This window comes from Mustela erminea, chromosome 3 (genome assembly GCF_009829155.1).
Source record: "Mustela erminea isolate mMusErm1 chromosome 3, mMusErm1.Pri, whole genome shotgun sequence".
NCBI lineage: Eukaryota > Metazoa > Chordata > Mammalia > Carnivora > Mustelidae > Mustela > Mustela erminea.
Window position 1 is genome coordinate 34,883,387 of NC_045616.1, and position 23,647 is coordinate 34,907,033.

At 35.2% G+C, this 23,647-nt stretch overlaps 1 protein-coding gene across 1 annotated transcript in view; it reads left to right on the forward strand.

The window, feature by feature from the left end:
- FBXL17 (F-box and leucine rich repeat protein 17) overlaps positions 1-23,647 on the forward strand; it is a 505,478-nt gene that overhangs the window by 14,993 nt on the left and 466,838 nt on the right. The window contains exons 2-3 of the mRNA XM_032335597.1: positions 5,132-5,254; positions 8,653-8,910. Coding sequence (XP_032191488.1) covers positions 5,132-5,254; positions 8,653-8,910 — 381 coding nt within the window. The remainder of the gene's footprint in view (positions 1-5,131; positions 5,255-8,652; positions 8,911-23,647) is intronic.

Here is a 23,647-nt window from a genome sequence, read left to right on the forward strand (position 1 = left end):
GGACTTCTTTTGTTACACATACATATATATCTTTTTTAGTGGATTTATCCTTTTATCATTCTGTAATTTTCTGTCTCATAACAATTTTTGTTTTTAAGTGTATTTTGCCTGACAAAAGTGTGGACACTACAGTTCTTTTCTGGTTACTATTTGAATAGAATACATTCTTCCATTCTTTTACTTTTAACACATGTGTGTCCTTAGATCTAAAGTGAGTCTTTTATAGACACTATGTAATTTGATCATCTTTTTCTTTTTTTAAAGATTTTGTTTATTTATTTGACAGACAGAGATCACAAGTAGGCAGAGAGGCAGGCAGAGAGAGAGGGGGAAGCAGGCTCCCTGCTGAGCAGAGAGCCCCATGAGGGGCTCTTTGATCCCAGGACCCTGGGATCATGACCTGAGCTGAAGGCAGAGGCTTTAACCCACTGAGCCACTCAGGTGACCCTGACCATCTTCTTGTTTCATTACTTCATTCTCTATTTCTAAGTTGGAGAGTTTGATGTTTTTATATTTGATGTAATTATGATAAGGAAAGACTTTCGCCATTTTCTTATTTTTCTTTGTCTTATACTTTTTGTTTATCAATTTCTCCATTGCTCCATTTGTATTAGACATTTTTAGTGTACTATTTTGATTACCTTCTTTTCTAGTGTATGTATGTATGTGTGTGTGAATATATACATAAATACACATTTTATATATATTTTTAGTTACTTTCCTAATATTTGTTGTGGGGTTACAATTAACACCATAATTTACAACATTCTAGTTTGAATTAATACTGTTCTGTTTATCTTGAGCGTACTGATGGTAGTACCCCCTGTCAGAAATGCCTGTAGTGTTTGTCTAGGCACACATTACTTATGGCATGTTAAACAGACATTTCTGCTACCAGAGCCCCTATTAATAGCTGGGCCAGGTCTTCTGGTTCTTATTATAACATGTTACACACCAGGCACCATCTAGGCACATTGAGGGTAGAGAGAAAGAGTAGTCTTGGGGCTCTGCCCTTTTTAGAGTTCAAGGGTGGAATGTCAAGGGTTTTGCAGGTTTACTCTCTGTTGGCTAATTTAAAGCAGAAAAGCAGGAATTAGGTCATGAGAAGGGAGAAACAGGGTTACTCAAGCAGTCAGTTATCTAAGTTACCTGGAGTTTTCTGAAAGACGTTAATGGGTGGTAAGAACCTAGTTCCTTTTGTTGTTTTTTTAGTAGTTATGTCATACAGTTGGCAATATGTTTACTCAGGATAAATGTTTTTTTTTGAAATGGATGTCATGGCAATTAAAAGCTTAATATTAGACATACTAAAGTGAAAATTATTGTCAGACACTTAAACTACGAATACCAATATAGTTTCATGGTATATAAAAACTTTGTTCTTATATTTATGTTGTTATTGTTACAACTTACACTTTTATGTGGGCTTTGTGCCCATTCATAGAGATTTATAATTATTATTTTATATAGTTGCCTTTTCAGTCATGTAGAAAATAAAAGGGGTGCTAGGGGCCATACTCCCTCAGTTTTTGTTTATCTAGAAATATTCTAACTTCTCCATCATTTTTGGAGAATAGTTTTGCTATATATAGAGTACTTTCTTTGAGCACTATATGTTATCTCATTGCCTTTTGGCTTACATAGTTTCTGATGTGAAATAAGTTGTTTACCTTATTGAGACTCCTTTGTACATAATGAATTACTTTTCTCTTGCTACTTCCAGGGTTTTCTCTTTGTCTTCTGACAATTTGATTATAATATGTCTGGGTATAGAGTCTTTGAGTTAATTTTATTGGTGTTCACTGAGTTTATGAATGTCTAGATCCATGGCTTTCATTAGGTTTGTCAGGGCTCAGCATTGTTTTATTTATTTGTTTGCTTGTTTGTTTATTTATTTAAATTTTTTTTGTTTTGTTTTATTCATTTTTAAACATTTTTTAAAGATTTTATTTATTTGAGAGAGAGAGCAAGAGCCCACACAAATGGCAGAGGTGGAAGCAGAGGAAGAGGGAGAAGCAGACTCGCCACTGAGAAGGGATCTGGACATGTGGCTCAATCCCAGGACTCTGATAGGATCATGACCTGAGCTGAAGGCAGATGCTTAATTGACTAATCCACCCAGGTGCCCCAGCATTGTTACATTTAGACTGAAATTTCTCTTCCTTGGCCTGTAATTACAGTTTTGGCTCAGTTTTAAAAGACTTTGCTGTACTACTTTGGTTTTCTTCTGTACACATAGAGCTTTGTGGTTAACTTGGGATTTTTGTCACTTTATACACAGAGTTAAAAGTTTAAGGGTCTTCTTTTCTCATCCTTCCTTTACACTCTTTAACTTAGAGGCCTCTTTTCTTGGTTCTCTGACTGGAAAGATAGAGTTTCTTTCAGAGTTAGAGCTGCCTCTGCTGCTATCAGTTTTGTATAACTGGAGCTACTTTTATTTTATTTTTTAAAAATTTATTTGCTTTACAGGGGGAGGGGCTAAGGGAAAGGGAGAGAGAGAATCCTAAGGAGACTCCCTGCCCAGTATGTAGTGTGATGCGGGCTTGATCCCATGACCCCAAGATCATGACCTGAGCTGAAACCAAGAGTCAGATGCTTAACTAGCTGAGCCACCTAGGTGCCCCCGGGGCTACTTTTATGGTGGAATGTTAACAAAAAGGTAGTGAGGATTCCTTTCACACTCTTTGGTCCACAGAGTTCTCTTTGCTGGTTCTACTGGCTGGAAAGATGGTTTCACTTTCAGGGTTTTAGGTGCCTACATAGCTGCCACATTGCAGCTCTGTGACTGAGGCTGTATTTGGGACTTGGCCAGCAGAGAGAAAAAGAGAAAAGGGAAAGAAGAGAAAACCCAAAACAAGGATTTTTCTCATAATCTCTGGATCACATTCTGTCCAGAAAAATGGCTTTCTCTCTGTATTTTATTGTGCCTAACATACACTTTTGCATAGGGGTCATCCTGTTCCATGATGGGAGGTAAAAGGGAAAAAAACCTCAGGAAACTCATTACTTTTATTAGTCATTCTGTAAGTTTTGGTTCACCTCCCTGGTCCATCTGTTATTAACCTTTTAGAGTCCTGAGTTAATTGCTTTTTGTGTTGTTATGAGTGGGTGTGAGAGGCTTTAGTGGGCTTAACTACATCTTTCCTTGTGATTCTTAAATATATTTTTTATTTCTCACTAGACCGTTGGAAGAGGAATGATAGTTGTGAAGAGGAAGTAGTTATTTTCCCCAGGTTAAAGATTTAAGCATAGTAGAGTTTTAAGCTTAGATGTCTACAACTTTTGTTTCCTGGAGGTTTCCATTTTAGATCATAGTTGTGATAGGAATCATTTATATACTGCTTAACTCTGTTCCAGACCTTTCCCCCCAAACTTTATCTATACTTGTTTGGTCCTTGCAGTAACTCTGTCAGGTCAATACTATATTATCCCCATTTTAAAGATCAGGAAATTGGGGTGTCTGGGTGACTGAATTGTTTAAGCATCTGATTTTGGCTCAGGTCATGATCTCAGCATCCTGGGATTGAGCCCCGGTGTCTGACCGCCTGCTTAGTGGGGAGTCTGCTTCTCCCTCTCTTTTAGCCCCTCCGCCACTCGTGCTTGCTTGTTCTGTCTCTCTCAAATAAATAAAATCTTCAAAAAGTAAAGATAAGGAGATTGAGGTACAGAGAGATTAGGTAATTTGCATGAGGTTACATAGATAATAAATGGTGGAGCCATGATTTAAATCTAGCATAAGACAGTTTAGTGTTAGAGCATATGTTCTTACTAAAATTTTCACTTAGTATTATGGAAACTTTCATATACAGACCAAAGTAGAAAATATTATAATGGACATGGCCCCTGCCATGTATCATTCAGCCAGTTTTAATAGTTTTCAATTTTATTCCTATCTTGTTTCTTTCACCAACTTTGTTTTTGATAAAGTATCTGAAAGCAAATTCTAGATAGCCTTTTAGTTACAAACTCTTAAGTATATAACTAAAATGCATTATTTACTAAAATGCATTTAAAACATAATATAACTACAGTATGGATATAGCCACTATATAATCAATACCTAAAAAGTGAAGATTAATTTTCTTTAAATCATCTAGTATCTATTTTGTGTTGAGTTTTATCTGATTGTCTCAGAACAATCTTCTCATAGTCAGTTCAGTTAAGGATTTCAGTATGGTCCACACATTGTATTTGTTGGTACATATCTTAACTATAAAGATTCTATATTGGTCCTAATCCATTTTTTTGTGATTTTAACTTTTTAAATCTCTTTTAAAAATAAGCCTTTTATTTTAGAATAATCTTAGAAAAGTTGCAAAGATAGTATAGTTTCCTGTATATTCCTTAACTGTTTTCAATTTTCCCTAATTTAATTATCTTACTTTACTGTGGTACATTGACCAAAACTGTAAAATCAGTATCAATATAGTCCTTCTATTGATGTTTTTCCAATTCAGGATTGCATTAGTTGTCATTTCTCCTTATTCTCCCCTGATCTATGATAATTTCTCCATCTTTCCTTGTTTTTCTGACCTTGAATTTTTTTGAGAAGTTCTTATCAGGTATTTTTTAGGCTGTTCCATAGTTAGAATATATGATATTTTTCTCAGGTTTTGATTGGGGTCATGAATTTCTGGAAAAAAATATGATGGAGGTAAAATGTCTTATGATTTATTTTCATCATTCTTTAAAAAAATTATATGAAAGTTCACCAGGTTCCAAGGTCAAAACTGTAAAACTACATCCCTTTAAAATAGTCTCACTTTCATCCTTCCCTTACTAATCTTTTCTCCTTTTCCCTAAAAGTAAGCATTTTTATTAGTTTTTGGCTTCTCGAGCCCATCCTTTTTTTTTTTTCTTCTTCTAAATATTGGCAAACTTTCTCTTTGTGTTGTTCCCTCTGCTTCCCCACTCCCTCCTTTTACATGAAAGGTGATATTAGCACATATTCTTAGCTTTCATACTGTACTTCCTCTTTAGGCTACTCCTTAACAATGACTTTTCTAATAATGACCCTTATATTCAAGATGGTTTTCTGTTTCAAAAGTTAATTTTTTATAACTAATAAGAATCTTTTCCTGTGCCTTTAAAGTGATTAGTACATATTATGCGGTTCCTTTTTTATTTACAGATATTTTCCAATTTATCCCTGGATGAGCGTTGCCTTTCTGCCTCATTGGTTTGCAAGTACTGGCGTGACCTTTGTTTAGATTTCCAGTTTTGGAAGCAGCTGGATCTTAGTAGTCGTCAGCAGGTATGGAATCTAATTCTAAGAAACTCACTTTGACCTCCTCAAAAAATGTCTTTATTCCTCTTCAGAAATAACTTCTTTCATGTTGTAGTTTTCAAGATAGTTCAATTTACTGTAATTTATAATTACATGTTTAGTAATTTTTTTGTGTGTGAATCATGTTAAAGCTAGGCTTTGTGGTGAAGATATTTTTTAATGTGGATTGATAACTTTGGGTTGCTTCTTAATCTTCCTCTATATCTTCTCCCTTTTTTCCTTACTTTCAAAGAAAGTTATTAAACTTTTCACCTTTTTGGGGGGAGGGGTTATAATCATGAATATTAGCTTAATAGTAGAAAATGATGGCAAATGTTTATATAGTACTGCTGATATGCCATGTACTATTCTATGGGCTTTACACATACTAAAGGATTTTATCCTTCTAACATTGTTATGAGTTAATACTATTATTATTCCTTTTAATATATTATTATTACACTATTAATAGTATTCTTATACTATTGTTACAGGTGAATAGTATATAATTTTTTTTTCAAGATTTTATTTATTTGACAGAGAGATCACAAGTAGACAGGCAGGCAGAGAGAGAGGGGGAAGCAGGCTCCCTGCTGAGCGGAGAGTCCAATGTGGGGCTTGATCCCAGGACCCTGGGATCATGACCTGAGCCGAAGGCAGAGGCTTAACCTACTGAGCTACCCAAGTGCCCCTAGTATAAATATTCTTACACAGTTTTTATAGTTGAAGATTTAGAAGCAGAATGGACTAATGTATCTTGTTTTAATTTTCCAGTCTTCTTTATTGCCTGGCTGCCTAGTGTGTGTCTATATGGTGGCATAAATTAGGAAAAAAGATAGAGTTAGTAGTGTTTATTTCATGTAATTTGTTGTACTTGTTGGATTCTTCTTTTAGACTTGGTTGTTAGTATTTTGCATTAGGAATACATAAAAATATCCAAAAAGAATATGATTTTATTGGAGTGCTGAACCTGCTCCAAATCCTTCCATGATATTTTTAGGTAGTGATGTGCTGGTACATGTTGAATAACTAGCTTTCAAAACAAACAAATAGAAAGCTGTGTATTATAGTATTTGCTGGTTTTTGTGGTACAGATGCTCCCACCATGGCCTGTTTCAGGCTACCAATGTGGTATCACTGAATGCAATGATGTCACTGATTTGGAAAGAGGTACATGTTACAGGCTCTTGTAAGTTCGTACAAGCCAAATTCAGCATACCACTGGTAGTTCGTGTGTGTGTGTGTGTGTGTATAACTCATTCACTTTAAACAAAATAAGCAAATTTCTGAGTATGTAAGTTCCTATTTATTTTTCTGCCTCATTGGTTAGAGGTTGAAATAATTACAGAATTAGTTATTTCCCTGCTTGGGTCCGTGAAATTTGTGTCTACGAAAATGGTGAGTATTTAGCTAATTGTGGCAGGAAGAGTGGAAAGAAGTAATGTGAAATAATACATTGGCTCTTTACTTCATTAGTCTTGGATATCTGAGCTATTTGTTATAAACTCAGACCAAGAATAGCCTTTCACCCCTACTGGTAGTTAGGTCTGGAGATGAAAAACAATAAAAATAGAAGGGGGGGTATTCCAGAGTTTTAGCTTTGAAGGTAACTGTCTACATTTTTTTTTTGCTTTTCCCAATAAGTATAAAGGTAGTTGCAAACTTGGCTCTTACTTAGTATTCCTGAACACTCCAGTTCTTTCTTCTGTTCTAAATTTCATCATGTGCATTTTCTTTCATCATTATTTGTCTTCAAGGAACTTGAATAATACTTTGTTTTCTTTTAAATTTTTATTTATTTATTTTTTGTTGAAGTTTACCTGATGTACAATGTTAACGTTAGTGTCAGGTGTCAGGTATATAATATAGTGCTTTGACAATTCTGGATGTTTTGCTGCACTCATCACTATACAGTGATTGCCACACCATTGACTGTATTCCCTATGCTGTACCTTTCATCCCTGTGATTTATTCATTCCGTGATTGGGTAGGGAATATGTAGAGGTTGATTTTTAAAAAATTATGTTTGAAATTCAGATGACCATGTGAGTTTTTAACCACATGAATTTTAATGTTACTTGTATTTAGTTTGGAGTTTTCTGATAAGAGCTATTTGATATAGACATTTGTATGTAATCTTTGGTGTGCTGAAAAACAAAATGTTGTGTTTTCTTATCTATGAATTAGTTATATGTGTGTTAGTATTCTGAAGTAAGTAGTAAAATTAAAATTTATATTTTGTGGCAGGTATCTCCTAATTTGATTAGGTATAATAAATTATAATTCATAAGAGCATGATGACTGATATACACTATATGCTGGGCTAAAAATAGACAATAAAACATTTAAAATCTCAATATAGTTTTGTTTATGGGGAGTTTTTGGTGAGTTTGAAAGTTAAAGTAACTTTCCTAGTAAGGATAGATCTTTAAGATTTTAAGGAAAACTAACACATATATTCTTGCTTGGCGTTTTCGACAGCACTTCCAACACCAAATGTGTGGAGTTTCCTGACAATAGCTGGGTGTCCAAGAATTCAGTTCAATTCTGAAAGTAACTCCTGGGGTTAGTGCAAAGCTTCACAGGTTATTGGCTTAGTCCCATAAGACTGTCTCCACTTCGCAGGCCTGTCTCAAGTCCCAGGAGCCCCCGGTACTTCTCACTGACTAGCTGTTAATTCAGGAGTTCCCTTGACCATTTTCTCAGGTTTGGTAATTTGCTAGACTGACTTGCAGAACTCAGGAAAATACTTATATTTACTGGTTTATTGTAAAGGATACAACTCAGGACTGGCCAGGTAGAAAAGATACATAGGACAACATAAGTTGTGGAGCGGGAGAGGGAGAGGAGAAGATGTGGTGCTTCCATTTGGTCTGTGGGCATGTCACCCTCCCAGTACTTTAAGGTGTTCACTAACCCAGAAGCTCTTCAAATCTCAGTGTTCAAGTGTTTTTATAACCCAATCTCTAGCTCACCTACCCTCCTAGGAAGTCAGGATTTGGAGCCGAAAGTTACCACCCTCTAATCACATGGTGTTTGGTCTTTCTGGTGACCAGACCCCAACATGAAGCTTTTGGGGAGCCTCAACTTAAGTCATTTCATTAGTACAAACTCCTGTGTGGTCAAAAGGGGCTTGTTATGAATAAGAAAAGAGACTCTTCTTAATCAGGAAACTCCAAGAGTTTTAGGAGCTCTGTTCCAGGAACTGGGAAAAAGACCAAGTATGTATTTTGTATTATACCACAGTTCTTGTTATGCTTTAATATTAAATCAGGTTTTCTTTTGATTATGCTATTGTATTATTTATTAGGGAAAATTTAATAAAAGAATAGAAAGTAAGGTTTTTGTAGCAAAATTTTAAATTTATTGCTTTTTTTCTCTCATAGGTCACTGATGAATTATTGGAAAAAATTGCATCAAGAAGTCAGAATATAATTGAAATCAACATTTCTGATTGTCGCAGTATGTCTGATACTGGCGTATGTGTTCTAGCATTTAAGTGTCCTGGACTTCTTAGGTATACAGCCTACAGGTGTAAACAGCTTTCTGACACTTCTATTATTGCGGTTGCCTCTCACTGTCCTTTACTTCAGAAAGTTCATGTAGGCAACCAGGACAAACTTACTGATGAAGGACTCAAACAGGTAAATTTTAGCATCTATAAAATGATTTTACTCTGATTAACTAAAAATGTTTGCTTTAAAAGATTATTATGTTAAAAATAATGTGCAGAGACTAGAATAAGCCATCTTTTTTTTTGTACCCATAAATGTTTATTTTAGTGAACTAGAATGTCATGGTTATAACTGATAAGTTAACTTTGTTGTGTTTTGTAGTGAGTGCCTGAACTTCTGTGACAAGCCATTTATTTATTCTTTTGTTACTTAAATTTTATGCCAAATTTTGCTTTAGGTACCAGTAGTGTGCAGTTCGGGTCAGCATGACATTTTAAAAATTAACTTTTACTTCCTCCTTTATGTTACTAGATGATTCGCTTATGTGCTTTAAAATATATGTTTTAAGGCATAAATGAAGTTCAAATTAAAGAGTATAAAATGAAGTAAAGGGTGGTGATTACCTATATTTAGACCAATAATTGTATTAAAAATACTGTTACTTGTGTTTTTTCTTTGATGCACTTCTTTTGGAAATGGCATTTAAGATTTCTTGTCTCAGAGTGGATTATTTATTCAGTGAATATTGAATGGATTCCATGTGCCAGGCCCTGAATTTATGAATATTTAGTAATGTTCCCACTATTGTAGTAGACACTTACTGTATTTTAGCATTTAACCCCTGAAATAACTTTGTGAAATAGTTTGTATTAAACTCATTTTGTGAAGGAAGAAATTAAGGCTTAGAGAGATTTAATTAACTTACCTAATGTTTAGCAAATGATGGAGTTGGGATTTAAAACCTGGGTTCTTCAAAATCTCTTCCATTTTTCCAGTATTCCACTCCACTAGACTAAAGATCCCCTTTGAAAGACCTTGAATAAAGGGACCTGCTCTGTGAGGGCAGAGGCCATGCACATTTGCCATTCTACCTACCGTTCCTTTGGCAGACATTTTTGGAAGAAAGAATTAATAATTTCATTCAAGAACTTTGTCAAGATTAATGTTTAAATTCAGAATTGGGGTGCTTTTTTGACTTTTCCCAATAAAAGCTGAGTATCAGTAAAGGCCTAGATTTAAATCTGATCTGAGATGAGCTTAGAAATAAATTGAAAAGCCCTTAATTTAAACACTACATATGAATTAACTGAAAGCTTGGTATTAGATGAAATTTGAGAATATTCTGTCCTAAATAGTACTGGGTGTGTCAGTCTAATTTATATATTAGGATGCTAAAATGTATATGGAAGTCTGCTTTTGTCTGCAGAGGGAAATTGGGCAATAGCAGTGTTATTTGGTTTAATATTTGTCCTGATCCATTTCTGTTATATATAGGATTACTCACTAGCAGCATGGAGTTTTTTTTTTTTTTTTTAAGATTTTATTTATTTATTTGAAAGAGAGAGCATGTACATGAGCAGTGGGGAGGGGCAGAGGGAGAGGGAGAAGCAGATTCCCCACTGAGCAGGGAGCTCAACGCAGGGCTTGATCCGAGAACCCTGAGATAATGACCTGAGCCGAAGGCAGACATTGAACTGACTGAGCCACCCAAGTGCCCTGCAATATTGAGTTCTTAAATGTATTAGTACAAAATAATCTTTAATGGGGAAATTATAAATTTTATTGACATGGTATGACTTTTTTGTGATATAAATGTCCCAGCAAATTATACACTTCCCAATGAAACATTTTTAAAGGTGTGTGTATTTATGAAGAAATGGACTAAATTTGTTGTATATTTAAATATGATATAATATGAATAGGCACCAGTTGAGCAGACCGTTAAGGATGTTCCTATGAGAACAAGATCCATAGTTATGGTTGAAATAGAGGGAAAATAAAAAGTCCTTTAAGGAGCTAGATTTAAATATGCCAGTCAAGGATCATGAATTTATCTATCTTTACAACTTTGAGATTAGTTATGTTAAATCTTCTCTACAACTAATTTATGATAAATTAGATGTTTAATTCAGATTTTTATAGTTTCTGATTTATAGTTATATGTGAGATAATAATCCTGATAAAAGTATTAAAAATCTAAATCTTTTTCATCCATAAGTAACTTTCTTAAGTAATTAAATTACATTAAGGAACTACAAAGGAACCTCATTTCAGTATACTTTCTTGTGTATACTTTGCTATATATAATACTTTCCTATGCTCAATGTACTGTAGCAGGGTGTGTCTTATTTTAGCTTCTTTTTTTCTGATGGAATAGTGTTGTGGTATAGTAGAAAGAGATGGCTTTCATATATACATAAAGTAGAATAAAAGTTTTGTGAAGCAATACATAGCATTATGTACAGTACACATTAATGTTTTCTGTTCTATACTATTCTGTTACATTAATGTTGGCCTTGACCCACCCACTCAGTAAATTTATTTCATGTCCCATTGATGTTTGATGAGGTGTGCTATGGAGTATGCTATAGTTTTAGTGAACTAACAATTTATAAATATTATAAAAAGTTTCACAAGACCTAAAATGGAACTGTTCATGATTGATGGATTTTCCTTGGATTTTTTTTTCTTTTTTCTCTTTCAAATAGAGTATTTGATTGAGTGGTTGATCCTGCAGTTAAAGTTGTAGGGTTTTGGGGTTTTTTCCCCCTCTCTTCTGTTAGTAAAAATTGACAAATGTTTTAGAGTGGTATACATGTATTTATGATAATGTCTTTACATTTTTGTCATAACAACTATAATTTTAATTGACTTTAGCAAATACATGAATGTATTTTTGAGTTCTATGTGTTTATAAAAGTAGTTACATAAAGTATTTCAATTTGGAGTTCTGATGGATCTAAATTTTAATATTTTAAGTATTGCATTCTACTTAACAGTGTTTCTTAAACTTAGGTGAAACACCTAAATATCAGACTGTTTTTGGCTGAACAATGTGTTCTTTGTGAAATACCACCTTGAAGTCGTGGTATTTTTATTTCCATAAAAATAACTCCCAAGTAATTTTACCAGTGGAATATAATTTCTGTCATGTACATCTTTTAAAACTACAAAAACAAAAACAAAAACAAAACAAAACAAAAAAACTACAGTAACATTTTTGGAGGGGAGAAGCATTAAGAATAATAAGCTCTTTGAGTTTTTCTAGTATTTCATTGCCATCAAACACAGCCAGCAAACAAGAGATAGTGATAGCCATAGTATTTAAAGAAATCTCAGAATTTATATCCATTAAATTAATCTTTTATGTGACTGCTTGTATTTGATTTTAGCCAATTAATACAATTCATGAATTTCTATAGAAATTTTGAAATATTCACTAGAGGTATCTCCTCAGATTAAAATGGTACCCAAATAATAAATGTTACATTAGTAAATTTCAGTCTTGCTTTATAATGAGTTTTTAGGTCTTTAAGTATAAATATTTAGAGTGACATCTGCAAAGTATCAGAGTAGGCAGTTCCAAAATCTTAACTACTCAACAGAAGCATAAAAAAACAAGCAGAGACTGTTAGAACCAACTTTGCCAGAACTCTGGAAAAACATCTGTGCTTTTGAGCAACCAAGGGAATGTTGAACCAAGGAAAAGGCAGTTAAAAAAATGGTAGGAAAGCTTTGTGGCATTTTTACTTGTTTGTGTTCCCTACCCTCTCCAGCTTGTCAACAGTCATGAAGATAGCAGCCTGGTTCTAGAGGGAGCAAAGCAGGGTTCATTAAAAAATTATCATCCTTGCCTATTCTAACCTGACTGGGAGCTTCTTGAAGGATTGATGAAAGGTTTTTCCATCTGTTTCACCCAACTGAGGCTTGAGAAGCAGTGGGCATTGACTGAAGCACTGTAAGGCAAATGGAAACCTGCAGATGCTTGGGGCAAAAGATTATTGCTAGTCATACCTTAGACCTGAGAAGAAAAGTCAGGTAGAGAATTCCTTTGGGAAATTGGAACAGTCAAAGCGCCAGTGTATATAGGGGAACTTAGAAAGCCATGTGCATGCCCAGGGCAGGACTCATGCTCAGGAAGTACCTTGAGAAACCCTTAAACTTTCCCTGGCTCATGTCTAGGCTTCTTGCAGGAAGTGAAAGCCAAGGCCGAGTTGTAAATGGCATGCCTAAGTATTAAAGGAATACTCCAGCACAAAACCAGTCTGTAAAGTCTAGGAGAAATGTTTGTTTTTGTTTCATTTCATTTCATTTCATTTTGTTTTGTTTTGTTTTTAAGCTCTTTGTGTTCAAGGAAATATTAATCAAAACACTGGCTGAAAACACGAGCTAGACCTTTAATGATTATAGAAGTTACCATGTTAAAATATAATATCTGAATGTCCAGGTTTCAAAAACAACAACAAAAAACACAAGGTTATGCAAAGAAACAGGAAAGAAGTTGCTGTGGCTGATATTGAAGAGGTTACTGCCTATGTTCTCCTCTAGGATTCTGATGGATTCCTGTCTAAAGTTGAGGTCTTTTATCCATTTCGAGCTTATCTTTGTGTACCGTGTAAGAGAATGGTCGAGTTTCATTTTTCTACATATAGCTGTCCAATTTTCCCAGCACCATTTATTATGAAGAGACTGTCTTTTTTTCCACTGTGTATTTTTTCCTGTTTTGTTGAAGATTATTTGACCATAGAGTTGAGCAACTTCTTTCAAGATATGTCTCCAAAGGCAAAGGAAACAAAAGCGAAAATGAACTTTTGCGACTTTGTCAAGATCAAAAGCTTCTGCACAGCAAAGGAAACAGTCAACAAAAGAAAGAGGCAACCCACGGAATGGGAGAAGATATTTGCAAATGACAGTACAGACAAAAGGTTGATATCCAGGATCTATAAAGAACTCCTCAAACTCAACACACAAAACAGATAATCATATCAAAAAATGGGCAGAAGATATGAACAGACACTTCTCCAATGAAGACATACAAATGGCTATCAGACACATGGAAAAATGTTCATCATCACTAGCCATCAGGGAGATTCAAATTAAAAACTACATTGAGATACCACCTTACAGCAGTTAGAATGGCCAAAATTAGCAAGACAGGAAACAACATGTGTTGGAGAGGATGTGGAGAAAGGGGAACCCTCTTACACTGTTGGTGGGAATGCAAGTTGGTGCAGCCACTTTGGAGAACAGTGTGGAGATTCCTCAAGAAATTAAAAATAGAGCTACTTTATGACCTTGAAATTGCACTACTGGGTATTTACCCCAAAGATGTGAAAAAAAGGGCCATCTGTACCCTAATGTTTATAACAGCAATGGCCACGGTCGCCAAACTGTGGAAAGAACCAAGATGCCCTTCAACAGATGAATGGATAAGGAAGATGTCCATATACACTATGGAGTATTATGCCTCTATCGGAAAGGATGAATACCCAACTTTTGTAGCAACATGGACAGGACTGGAAGAGATTATGCTGAGTGAAATAAGTCAAGAAGAGAGAGACAATTATCATATAGTTTCACTTATTTGTGGAGCATAAGGAATAACATGGAGGACATGGGGAGGTGGAGAGGGGAAGGGAGTTGAGGGAAATTGGAAGGGGAAGTGAACCATGAGAGACTATGGACTCTGAAAAACAACCTGAGGGTCTTGAAGGGGCGGGGGGTGGGAGGTTGGGGGAACAAGGTGGTGGGTATTAGGGAGGGCATGTATTGCATGGAGCACTGGGTGTGGTGCAAAAACAATGAATACTGTTACGTTGAAAAGAAATTAAAAAAAATAAAAAAAAGAATGGCTCACTCAAAGAAAAAAAAATGATAGAAACAATTGTTGAGGAAGTCCAGACGTTGGCAAATATGTTAAATCAGTTATTACAAACATGCTCCAAGAGTTAAGGGAAAGCATAGACAAACAACTACACGTTCTGGCAACTGAGACAAAGAATTCTAGAAAGTGATGTATGAAAAAACTGAGAATATCAACAAAGATTTAGCAATTATTGAAGGTAACTTAATAGTAATTCTGAAGCTGGAAAGTGTAATAACTGATATTAAAAATATGCTAGAGGAATGCAACATTAAGTGAGGACAGGCAGAAGAAAGAATCAGTGAATCTAGAGTTGGACAAAGTGACTTATTGTGTCTGAGAAGAGAAAGAAAAAAAGTGAAGAAAAGTGAATAGAGCCTAAAGGATCTGTGAGATAACATAAAGGAGAACATGATTTGTATTATGGTAGTCCCAGAAGGAGAAGGGAGAAAGGAAGAGGCAGGAAGAATATTTGGAGAAATAATGACCAAAATGTATAAAATTTGGTGAAAGATATGAATCTATATATCCAAGAAACTCAACGAGCTCCAAGTAGTTTAATTTCAAAGAGACCTACAATGAGACACATAATAGTTAATTGTCAAAAGCCAATGACAAATAGAAAATCTTGAAAGCAGCAACAAGAGTAGCGACTCCTAGCATGCAAGGGGTCCTTGATAAGACTAACAATTGATTTCTCATACAAAATCATGGGTACCAGAAAGTAATGGACTGATGTATTTAAAGTGCTGAGAGAAGAAATATCAACCAAGAATTCTGTGTCTGGCAAAACTGTCCCTCAATAATGAAGGCAACAATAAGATAAACAAAAATTGAGGGAGAGGCACCTGCCTGGCTTAGTCAGTGGACATGTGATTCTCAATCTCGGTATTGTAGGTTCAGGCCCCACACTGGGTGTAGAGGTTACTTAAAAATTAAAAAAAATTTTTTTTTTTTTTTTTAAATTGAGGGAATTTGGGGTGCCTGGGTGGCTCAGTGGGTTAAAGCCTCCGCTTTTGGCTCAGGTCATGATCCCAGCGTCCTGGGATCGAGCCCCACATCGGGCTCTCTGCTTAGCATGGAGGCTGCTTTCCTTCCTCTCTCTCTCTGCCTGCCTCTCTGCCTACCTGTGATCTCTGTCTGTCAAATAAATTAAAAAAAAAAAATCAAGGGAATTCATTGTTAGTAGACCTGCCCTACAAGAAATGCTAAGAGTCCTTTAGGCTGAATAAAAGGACACTAACTAGTAACTGAAAGCTGAATGACAAAAAAAGAACATGATAACTACATAAGTAAATATAAAAGACAGTTTTACTTCATTTTTGGTTTGTAACTCCTTATTTTTTCTTACGTGATTAAAAAAGTAGATGTGTAGAATAAGAATTAAAAATTTATGTTAAGGAGCATATAATGTGTAAAAATGTAATCTGTGGTAACAATTTCAGTAGAAGGGGTAGAGACATACAGGAACAGAATGTATGCTGTTGAAACTATATTGTTCAGATTATGCTACTATAAGTTTAAGATGTTAATTGCAGTCTCCATGGTAACCATTAAGAAAATAACTGAAATATGTGCAGGAAAGTAATGGGAAGAGAATAAAATGGTATACCGCATAAAATTTATAAGATACAAAAAATGCAGTAATGGAGGAATTGAGGAACAAAAAACATGGAAGACCTGCAGTAAACAAATATTTTTTTGATGGCAGAAATAAATCTCTATCAGTGGTTACTTTAAGTTAAGATTGTTAATTAGGGCACCTGGCTGGCTCAGTCGGTAAAGCATGTGACCTATTTTCTTTTTTAAAGTAGGCTCCCTGCTCAGCATGGGCTTTGTAAAAGATTTTTATTTATTTATTTGACAGACAGAGATCACAAGTAGGCAGAGAGGCAGGCAGAGAGAGAGGAGGAAGCAGGCTCCCCACTGAGCAGAGAGACCGATGCGGGGCTCGATCCCAGGACCCCGTGATCATGATCTGAGCCAAAGGCAGAGGCTTTAACCCACTGAGCCCCTCAGCGTGGGCTTTGAACTTAACAACCCCTGAGATCAAGATTTACATGCTCTACTGACTGAGCCAGCCAGGCACTCTCTGACTTTTAAAAAATTTTATATTTATTTATTTTTCTTTGTGATTCTTAAAAAAAAAAGAAAAGTTTTATTTTTAACTAATCTGTACACTCTACATGGGGCTTAAATTCACAACCCTGAGATCAAGAGTCACATGATCTACTGAATGAGCCAGCTAGGCACCCCAAGCATGCAGCTCTTGATCTCAAGGTCATGGGTTCAAGCCCCATAATGGGTGTGGAGTCTACTTTAAAGAAAAAAAAGTTAAATAGATTAAACTTTAAAAGACAAAGATTGGCAGAATGAATTAAAAAATAATCAACCATGAATATAATGTCTATAAGAGTCTCATTTTATTTTATTTCTTTTTTCTTTCTTTTTTTTTTTTAAGATTTTATTTATTTATTTGACAGACAGAGAGCACAAGTAGGCAGACAAGCAGGCACAGCGAGAGAGGGAAGCAGGCTCCCTGCTGAGCAGAGAGCCAGATGTGGGGCTCGATCCCAGGACCCTGGGATCATGACCTGAGCCAAAGGCAGAGGCTTAACCCACTGAGCCACCCAGGTATCCCTTATTTTATTTCTTTTTAAAGATTTTTATTTATATATTTGAGAGAGAGAGTGAGAGAGAGCATGAGACATGGGAGGGTGAGAGGGAGAAGCTGACTTTCTGCTGAGTGAGGACTTGATGCAGGGCTGGATTCCGGTACCTCCTATCATGACCTGAGCTGAAGGCAGATGCTTAACGGACTGAGCCATGCAGGTGCCCCAAGAGTCTCATTTTTAGATACAGACAGAATGAGGTTGAAAGTAAAAGGGTGGAAAAGTCCATTCAAATGCTAAAAACCAAAGAGAATTGGAGTAGCTATATTGTCAAAAAAAAATCAATTTTAAGTCAAAAGTTTTGCAGCAGACTGTGAAGCTCGCTATGTATTGATGAAAGTTTTAATTCCTCAGGAAAATAGAACAATTATAAGCACATATGTACTTAAGAGTGTAATATATGAAGCAGAAATGGAAAGATTTGAAGGGAGTGATAGATAGTCTCCATTAATAATTGGAGATTTTAATACTTCATTTTAGTGAAGAATAGAACCATCAGACTGAAGATCAACAAGGAAATAGAGGACTGGAACAATGCTCTAAACCAATTATACCTAACAGACCTATGTAATACACTGTACAACAGAAAATATATAATTTTCAAGGGCATGTGAAACAATCTAAAAGATTAGACCATATTTGGATCACAAAATAAGTAGTAAGTTCAAAAAGATTAAAATCATGCAAGTGTCTTTTATGATCACAATGAAACAAATCTAGGAATCAGTCACAAAAGGAGAACTCAAAAACATCTAAATATATGGAAATTAAACAAAACACTCTTATATGATCAGTGGGTCATATAAGAAATCATAAGAGAAACTGGAAAATACCTTGAAGTGAATGAAAATTAGGATGCAATATACCAAAGTTACGAGATGTAACAAAAGCAGTGCTCAGAGGGAAATTCATGGTTGTGAAAGCTTACATTACAAAGGAAGAAAAATCTAAAGTAACCAAAAAAACAAAGGAAGAAAAATCTAAAATTAGTAATCTAAATGTATACCTGAAGGAACTTAAAAAAGAAGAGCAAACTAAATCCAAAGTTAGCAGAAGGAAGGCAGTAATGATCAGAACAGTAATAAATGAAACGGAAAAAAGAACTGTAGAGAAAAACTAGTTTTTCTGAAAATATTAACAAGAACGACAAACTTAAGTAGTCTAAGAAAAAAAGAGGGAAGACTTAATTTACTAATTCAGAAATTTAAGCATGAACATTACCACCAACTTCGTAGAAATAAAAAAGATTCTATAAGAAAATGATGAGTAATTATACACTAACAAACTGGAGAGCCTAAATAAAATGGGAAGATTCCTAGAAATACACAAATTACAAAAACGAACCCAAGAAGATGTAGAAAATCTGAATAGAATTACAATAAGTAAGGAGATTGAACCAGTAATACGAATCGTCCCAACAAAGAAAAGACAGACACCAGATGGCTTCCCTGGTGGATTTGCTCAAACATGTAAAGAGTTAATATGATTCCTCCTTAAACTCTTCCAAAATGTTTAAGAGGCAACAGTACTTCCTGACTTATATGAGGCCAGTATTACCCTGATTCTGAAGCCAGGCAGGGAACTATCAGAAAAGACAACTACAGACCAATATCCTTGATGAGTATAAATGCAAAAATTCTCAACAAAATAGCGAACAGAAGCCAGCAGTATATGAAAGTGATTTATTCCTTGATTGCAAGTGTGTCTCAGTATATTAAAATTGATCTATTTAATATACCACATTACTAAAATGGAGGAAGAAAAACATAATCATCTTAATTGGTATAGAAAATGCATTTGGTGATTCCAGTACATTTCCATGATAAAATCACTCAATAAACAAGGAGTAGAAGGATACTTCCTCAACATAATAAAGCCCATTTATAACAAAACTATGGTTAATACCATACTCAATGGTGAATTGAAAACTCAATGGTAATTGAAAACATCCTCTAAATTCAGGAACAAAACCAGGATGCCCACTTTTGCTATTTCTCTTCGATATTGTACTGGAAATTCCAGCCAGAGTAATTAGGCAAGAAAAAGAAATGAAAGGCTTTAAAATTGGAAAAGAAGAAGTCAGGCTATCTCAGTCTGCAGATGACATGGTTTTATACAGCAGCATACCTCAGAGATTTTGCAGGTTTGAGACCACCACAGTAAAGTGAATATTGTAGTAAAGCAAGTCAAATGAATCTGATTTCCCAGTGCATATAAATGTTAAGCTTATACCAAATTGTAGTCTACTAAGTATGTAGTAGCATTATGTCTAAAACAATAATGTACATACACTGTAATTAAAAGCTACTTTATTTTTGAAGAGTGCTAGCTGTCTTCTGAGCTTTCAAGGAGTCATAATCTTTTTGCTGGTGGAGAGTCTTGTCTCCATGTTGTTGGCACTGATCAGGGCATTGGTTGCTTAAGTTTGGGGTGGCTGTGGCAGTTCCTTAAAATAAGACTGTAGTGAAATTTGCTTCATCAGTTGCTTTTTCTTTCTTGAATGATTTCACTGTAGCATGCAATGATGTTTGATAGCATTTTATCCACAGTAGAACTTCTTTCAAAATTGAAGTCAATCCTCCCAAACCCTGCTGCTACTTTATCAGCTAAGTTTATGTAATGTTCTAAATCCTTTTCTGGCATTTCAACAGGTTTCACAGCATCTTCATTAGGAGTAGATTCCATCTTATAAACTACTTTCTGGGCGCCTGAGTGGCTCAGTGGGTTAAGCCTCTGCCTTTGGCTCAGGTCATGATCCCAAGGTCCTGGGATCAAGGCCTGCATCGGGCTCTGCTCAGCAGGGAGTCTGCTTCCCCCACTCTGTCTCTGCCTGACTCTCTCCTTACTTGGGATCTCTCTCTCTCTTTCAAATAAATAAAATCTTAAAAAAATAAAATTATAAAAGAAACTACTTTCTTTGCTTATCCATAAGAAGGAACCCTTTAGGGGCACCTGGGTGGCTCAGTGGGTTAAGCCTCTGCCTTCGGCTCAGGTCATGATCCCAGGATTCTGGGATAGATCCCCGTGTCAGGCTCTCCGCTCTGCAGGGAGTCTGCCCCCCCCCCCCCCCACCCGCTGCCTGCCTCTCTGCCTACTTGTGATCTCTATCAAATAAATAAAATCTTTAAAAAAAAAAAGAAGGAACCCTTTATCTGTTAATGTTTTATCATGAGATTGCAGCATTTTAGTCATCAGGCTCCATTTCTCATTCTAAAGAAAGTGTAAGTGTATATCTTTATGACCTTGGATTTGGTCATAATTTCTTAAATATGACACCAAAAGCATAGGCAACAATGTAAGAAACATAAACTGGACTTGATTAAAATTAAAAACCTGTGTTTCAGTGAATATTCTGAAGAGAATGAACAGGGAACCCACAAAATGGAGAAAATATTTACAAATCGTATATCTGAAAAAGGTTTAATATCTAGAATATCTAAAGGACTATTAACAGCTTAAGATCAACAAAACCCCTTCCAAGAACTCAATTGAAAAATGGGCAAAATACTTGAATATGCTTTTATCCAAAGAAGAGATACAAATGGCTAAGAATCACATGATAACATGCTCAACATCATTAGCCATTAGAGAATTGCAAATAAAAACCACAGTGAGATGCCACTTTATACCTGCTCTGATATAAATATGTCCAAACAAACCCCAAAAAAGAGAAAATAACAAATTGTTGCTTTGGATTTGGAGGAATTAGAATTTTGTACATTGCTGGTGGGAATGTAAAATGGCACACCTGGTGTGGAAAACATTTTGGTGGTTCCTCAAAAGATTCAACACAGAATTACCATATGACTCAACATTTCTACCCTAAATATATACCCCAAAATTGAAAACAGTGACTGAAATAGGTACTTATTTATATTAATTTTCATAGCAACATTATTCAAAAAAGTCAAGGTGTGAAAACAACCCAAATGTCCATTAAGAGATGAATGAGTAAACAAAATATATATATATGTTTAATGGAATATTCTTCAGCCAAATAATGAATGAAATGCTGATATAGGTTACCACATGAATGAACCTTGAAAACATGCAAAGTTAAATAGGCTAGACACAAAGAACAAACATAGTATGATTCTACTTATATAAAATAATCTAAAATAGACAAATTAATAGAGATGTAACATAGAGGTTTTCAGGGGCTGGGGGGAATTAGGAAGTGGGGAGTTGTTGCTTAATGGGTAAAGAGTTTGGGTGATTTGGAAATAAATATGGGTGATGGTTGCATAACACTGTATTTAATGTTATTGAATTAAATACCTAAATATGAGTAAAATAGCCATTTTTATGTTCTATGTATTTTACCACAAAGGAGAAAAAGGAATATCTGTTTTTAGGTTCCAGATTTGTATAAGATAAAGGAAAATGTGAGTCTCATCTGTTCTGTCTTTATATATCCGAGTGATGTTCAGTCAATTAGAGAATGAGCAGGTATTGAGCATCTACCATGTGTCAGGCACTGTTCATATGTTCTTACTATATTTTTATATGTTTAATTCCTTTTTTTAATTCGCATCTACTCTATGAGATAGGTATTAATCCTTGTGTATAGATGAGGAAGCAGTTATGGAGAGATTGTAAGTAATTTATCTGAGGGGAAGTAGTAAGTGTTAGGACTGACACTCCTATCCAGGGGCGTCTAGAGTTCATACTAAACCTACGTAGTTCTTCCCTCCAGTTTTCAGATGACATGGCACATGTCTTATCCCTATACTGATAATGGATGTTTATTAGACTGAAAAACTAGAGATCTTGAAAAACCCTTTTTTTTTTTTATCAAACTGTTATGTTTAAAGGATATTTTAAGTATTCTCTTTCTAAATGAGCATCACAAATACATGTTGGTTGCTTTTTGTATATGCTACACAATTGAATCTTTACAACAGCACTAAGGTTGTATTTCAAGGTGAAAAATGTCATCTCATGTAAGTTAAGGAATTTGCTCAAGTTCATATAGCTGGGAAAGTATGGAGCCAATATTCTTTTTCAATTCTGCTTGATCTCTGAATCATATCATGTGGTGTCGTGTCTAGGATTTTATGCTGGATGTCCAATTCTAGAGAGTCCAATGACTAGAGAGTATTTTTCATCTATAACTAGAAATGTAGAGCCTTTATTATAATGCCAAGAGGCTTTTTTTGTCCTGGAAATTCATCTTTATGGCATTTCTGAAACATTCCCTTTACATGAATCCTAACGAATAGTTTTCTAATAGCTTCTTTTTTTACCCATTAATAATAATTAATAATGATACATAACATATATTAAGCACTTTTATATGCCTTTCAGTATGTTAATTAGCATTTCTATGTGCATTTTCATTTTTTAATCTTCTCAATAACTCTGTGAGTATAAGTATGCATTGTTTAAGCTTGATGGGCCCAACATTAGAAGTTGGTCAGTTAACTGAGAATCAGTTAAATAATAGAGTCACAAAAATCAATGTGTATTATAAACATTTTAATTAAATTATATAATGTAATTCATTAGTGAGTCTTTTGTCTTTTGATATAGGGTTAAAGCCTTTTTCTAAAGTTAGAGATGACTAGGTAGAGCTTGGACTTTTCATGCTTAAACTATAAAAATGATGTGACCTCCATGATTTTTAGTTGTTTTTTCATTGAAATGGTACAGGAACTTAGAACTACTAATGAAATAGGAGTGCAGCTTTGTTCAGAATATGATTTTTCCAGTACAGATCTTCTTCAGTTTACCATGGGATTACATTCAGTGAACTTATCATAAATTGAAAATCCCCTAAGTCAAAAATGCATTTACATTTTTTTAGAGGAGGGGGAGGGGCAAAGGGAGAAGAGAGGGAGTATTTTTATTTTTTTAAAAAAATATACTTTTTTGAGAGAGAGAGCACAAAGCGAGTGAGAGAGAATACAAGGTCGGGGTGAAGAGGGGCACAGGGAGAGAGAGAAGCAGACTCCCTGCTGAGCAGATAGCCAGCCAGCCGCTCCATCCCAGGACCCTGAGATCATTACCTGAGCCAAAGGCAGACCCCTAACTGATGAGCCACCCAGGTGCCCTGGGAGAGAGAATCTTAATCAGGTTCCGTGCCCAGTATGGAGTGTCCAGCGCTGGATCTCTTGACCCTGAGGTCAGACCCAAGCCTAAATAAGAGTAGGATACCTAACCAAGATACCCACTCACCTCCAAAATGTATTCTATACACCCAACCTACCTAACATCATAGCCTAGCTGGCTTTAAACTTGATCAGAACACTTACATTAGCTTACAGCTGGGCAAAATTGTGTTAACACAAAGTTGGTCTTATAATAAAGTATTGACTAGCTCATGTAATTTATTGACTATTACATGAAAGTGAAAAACGGAATGGCTGTCTGGGTTAGAATGATTTTAAGT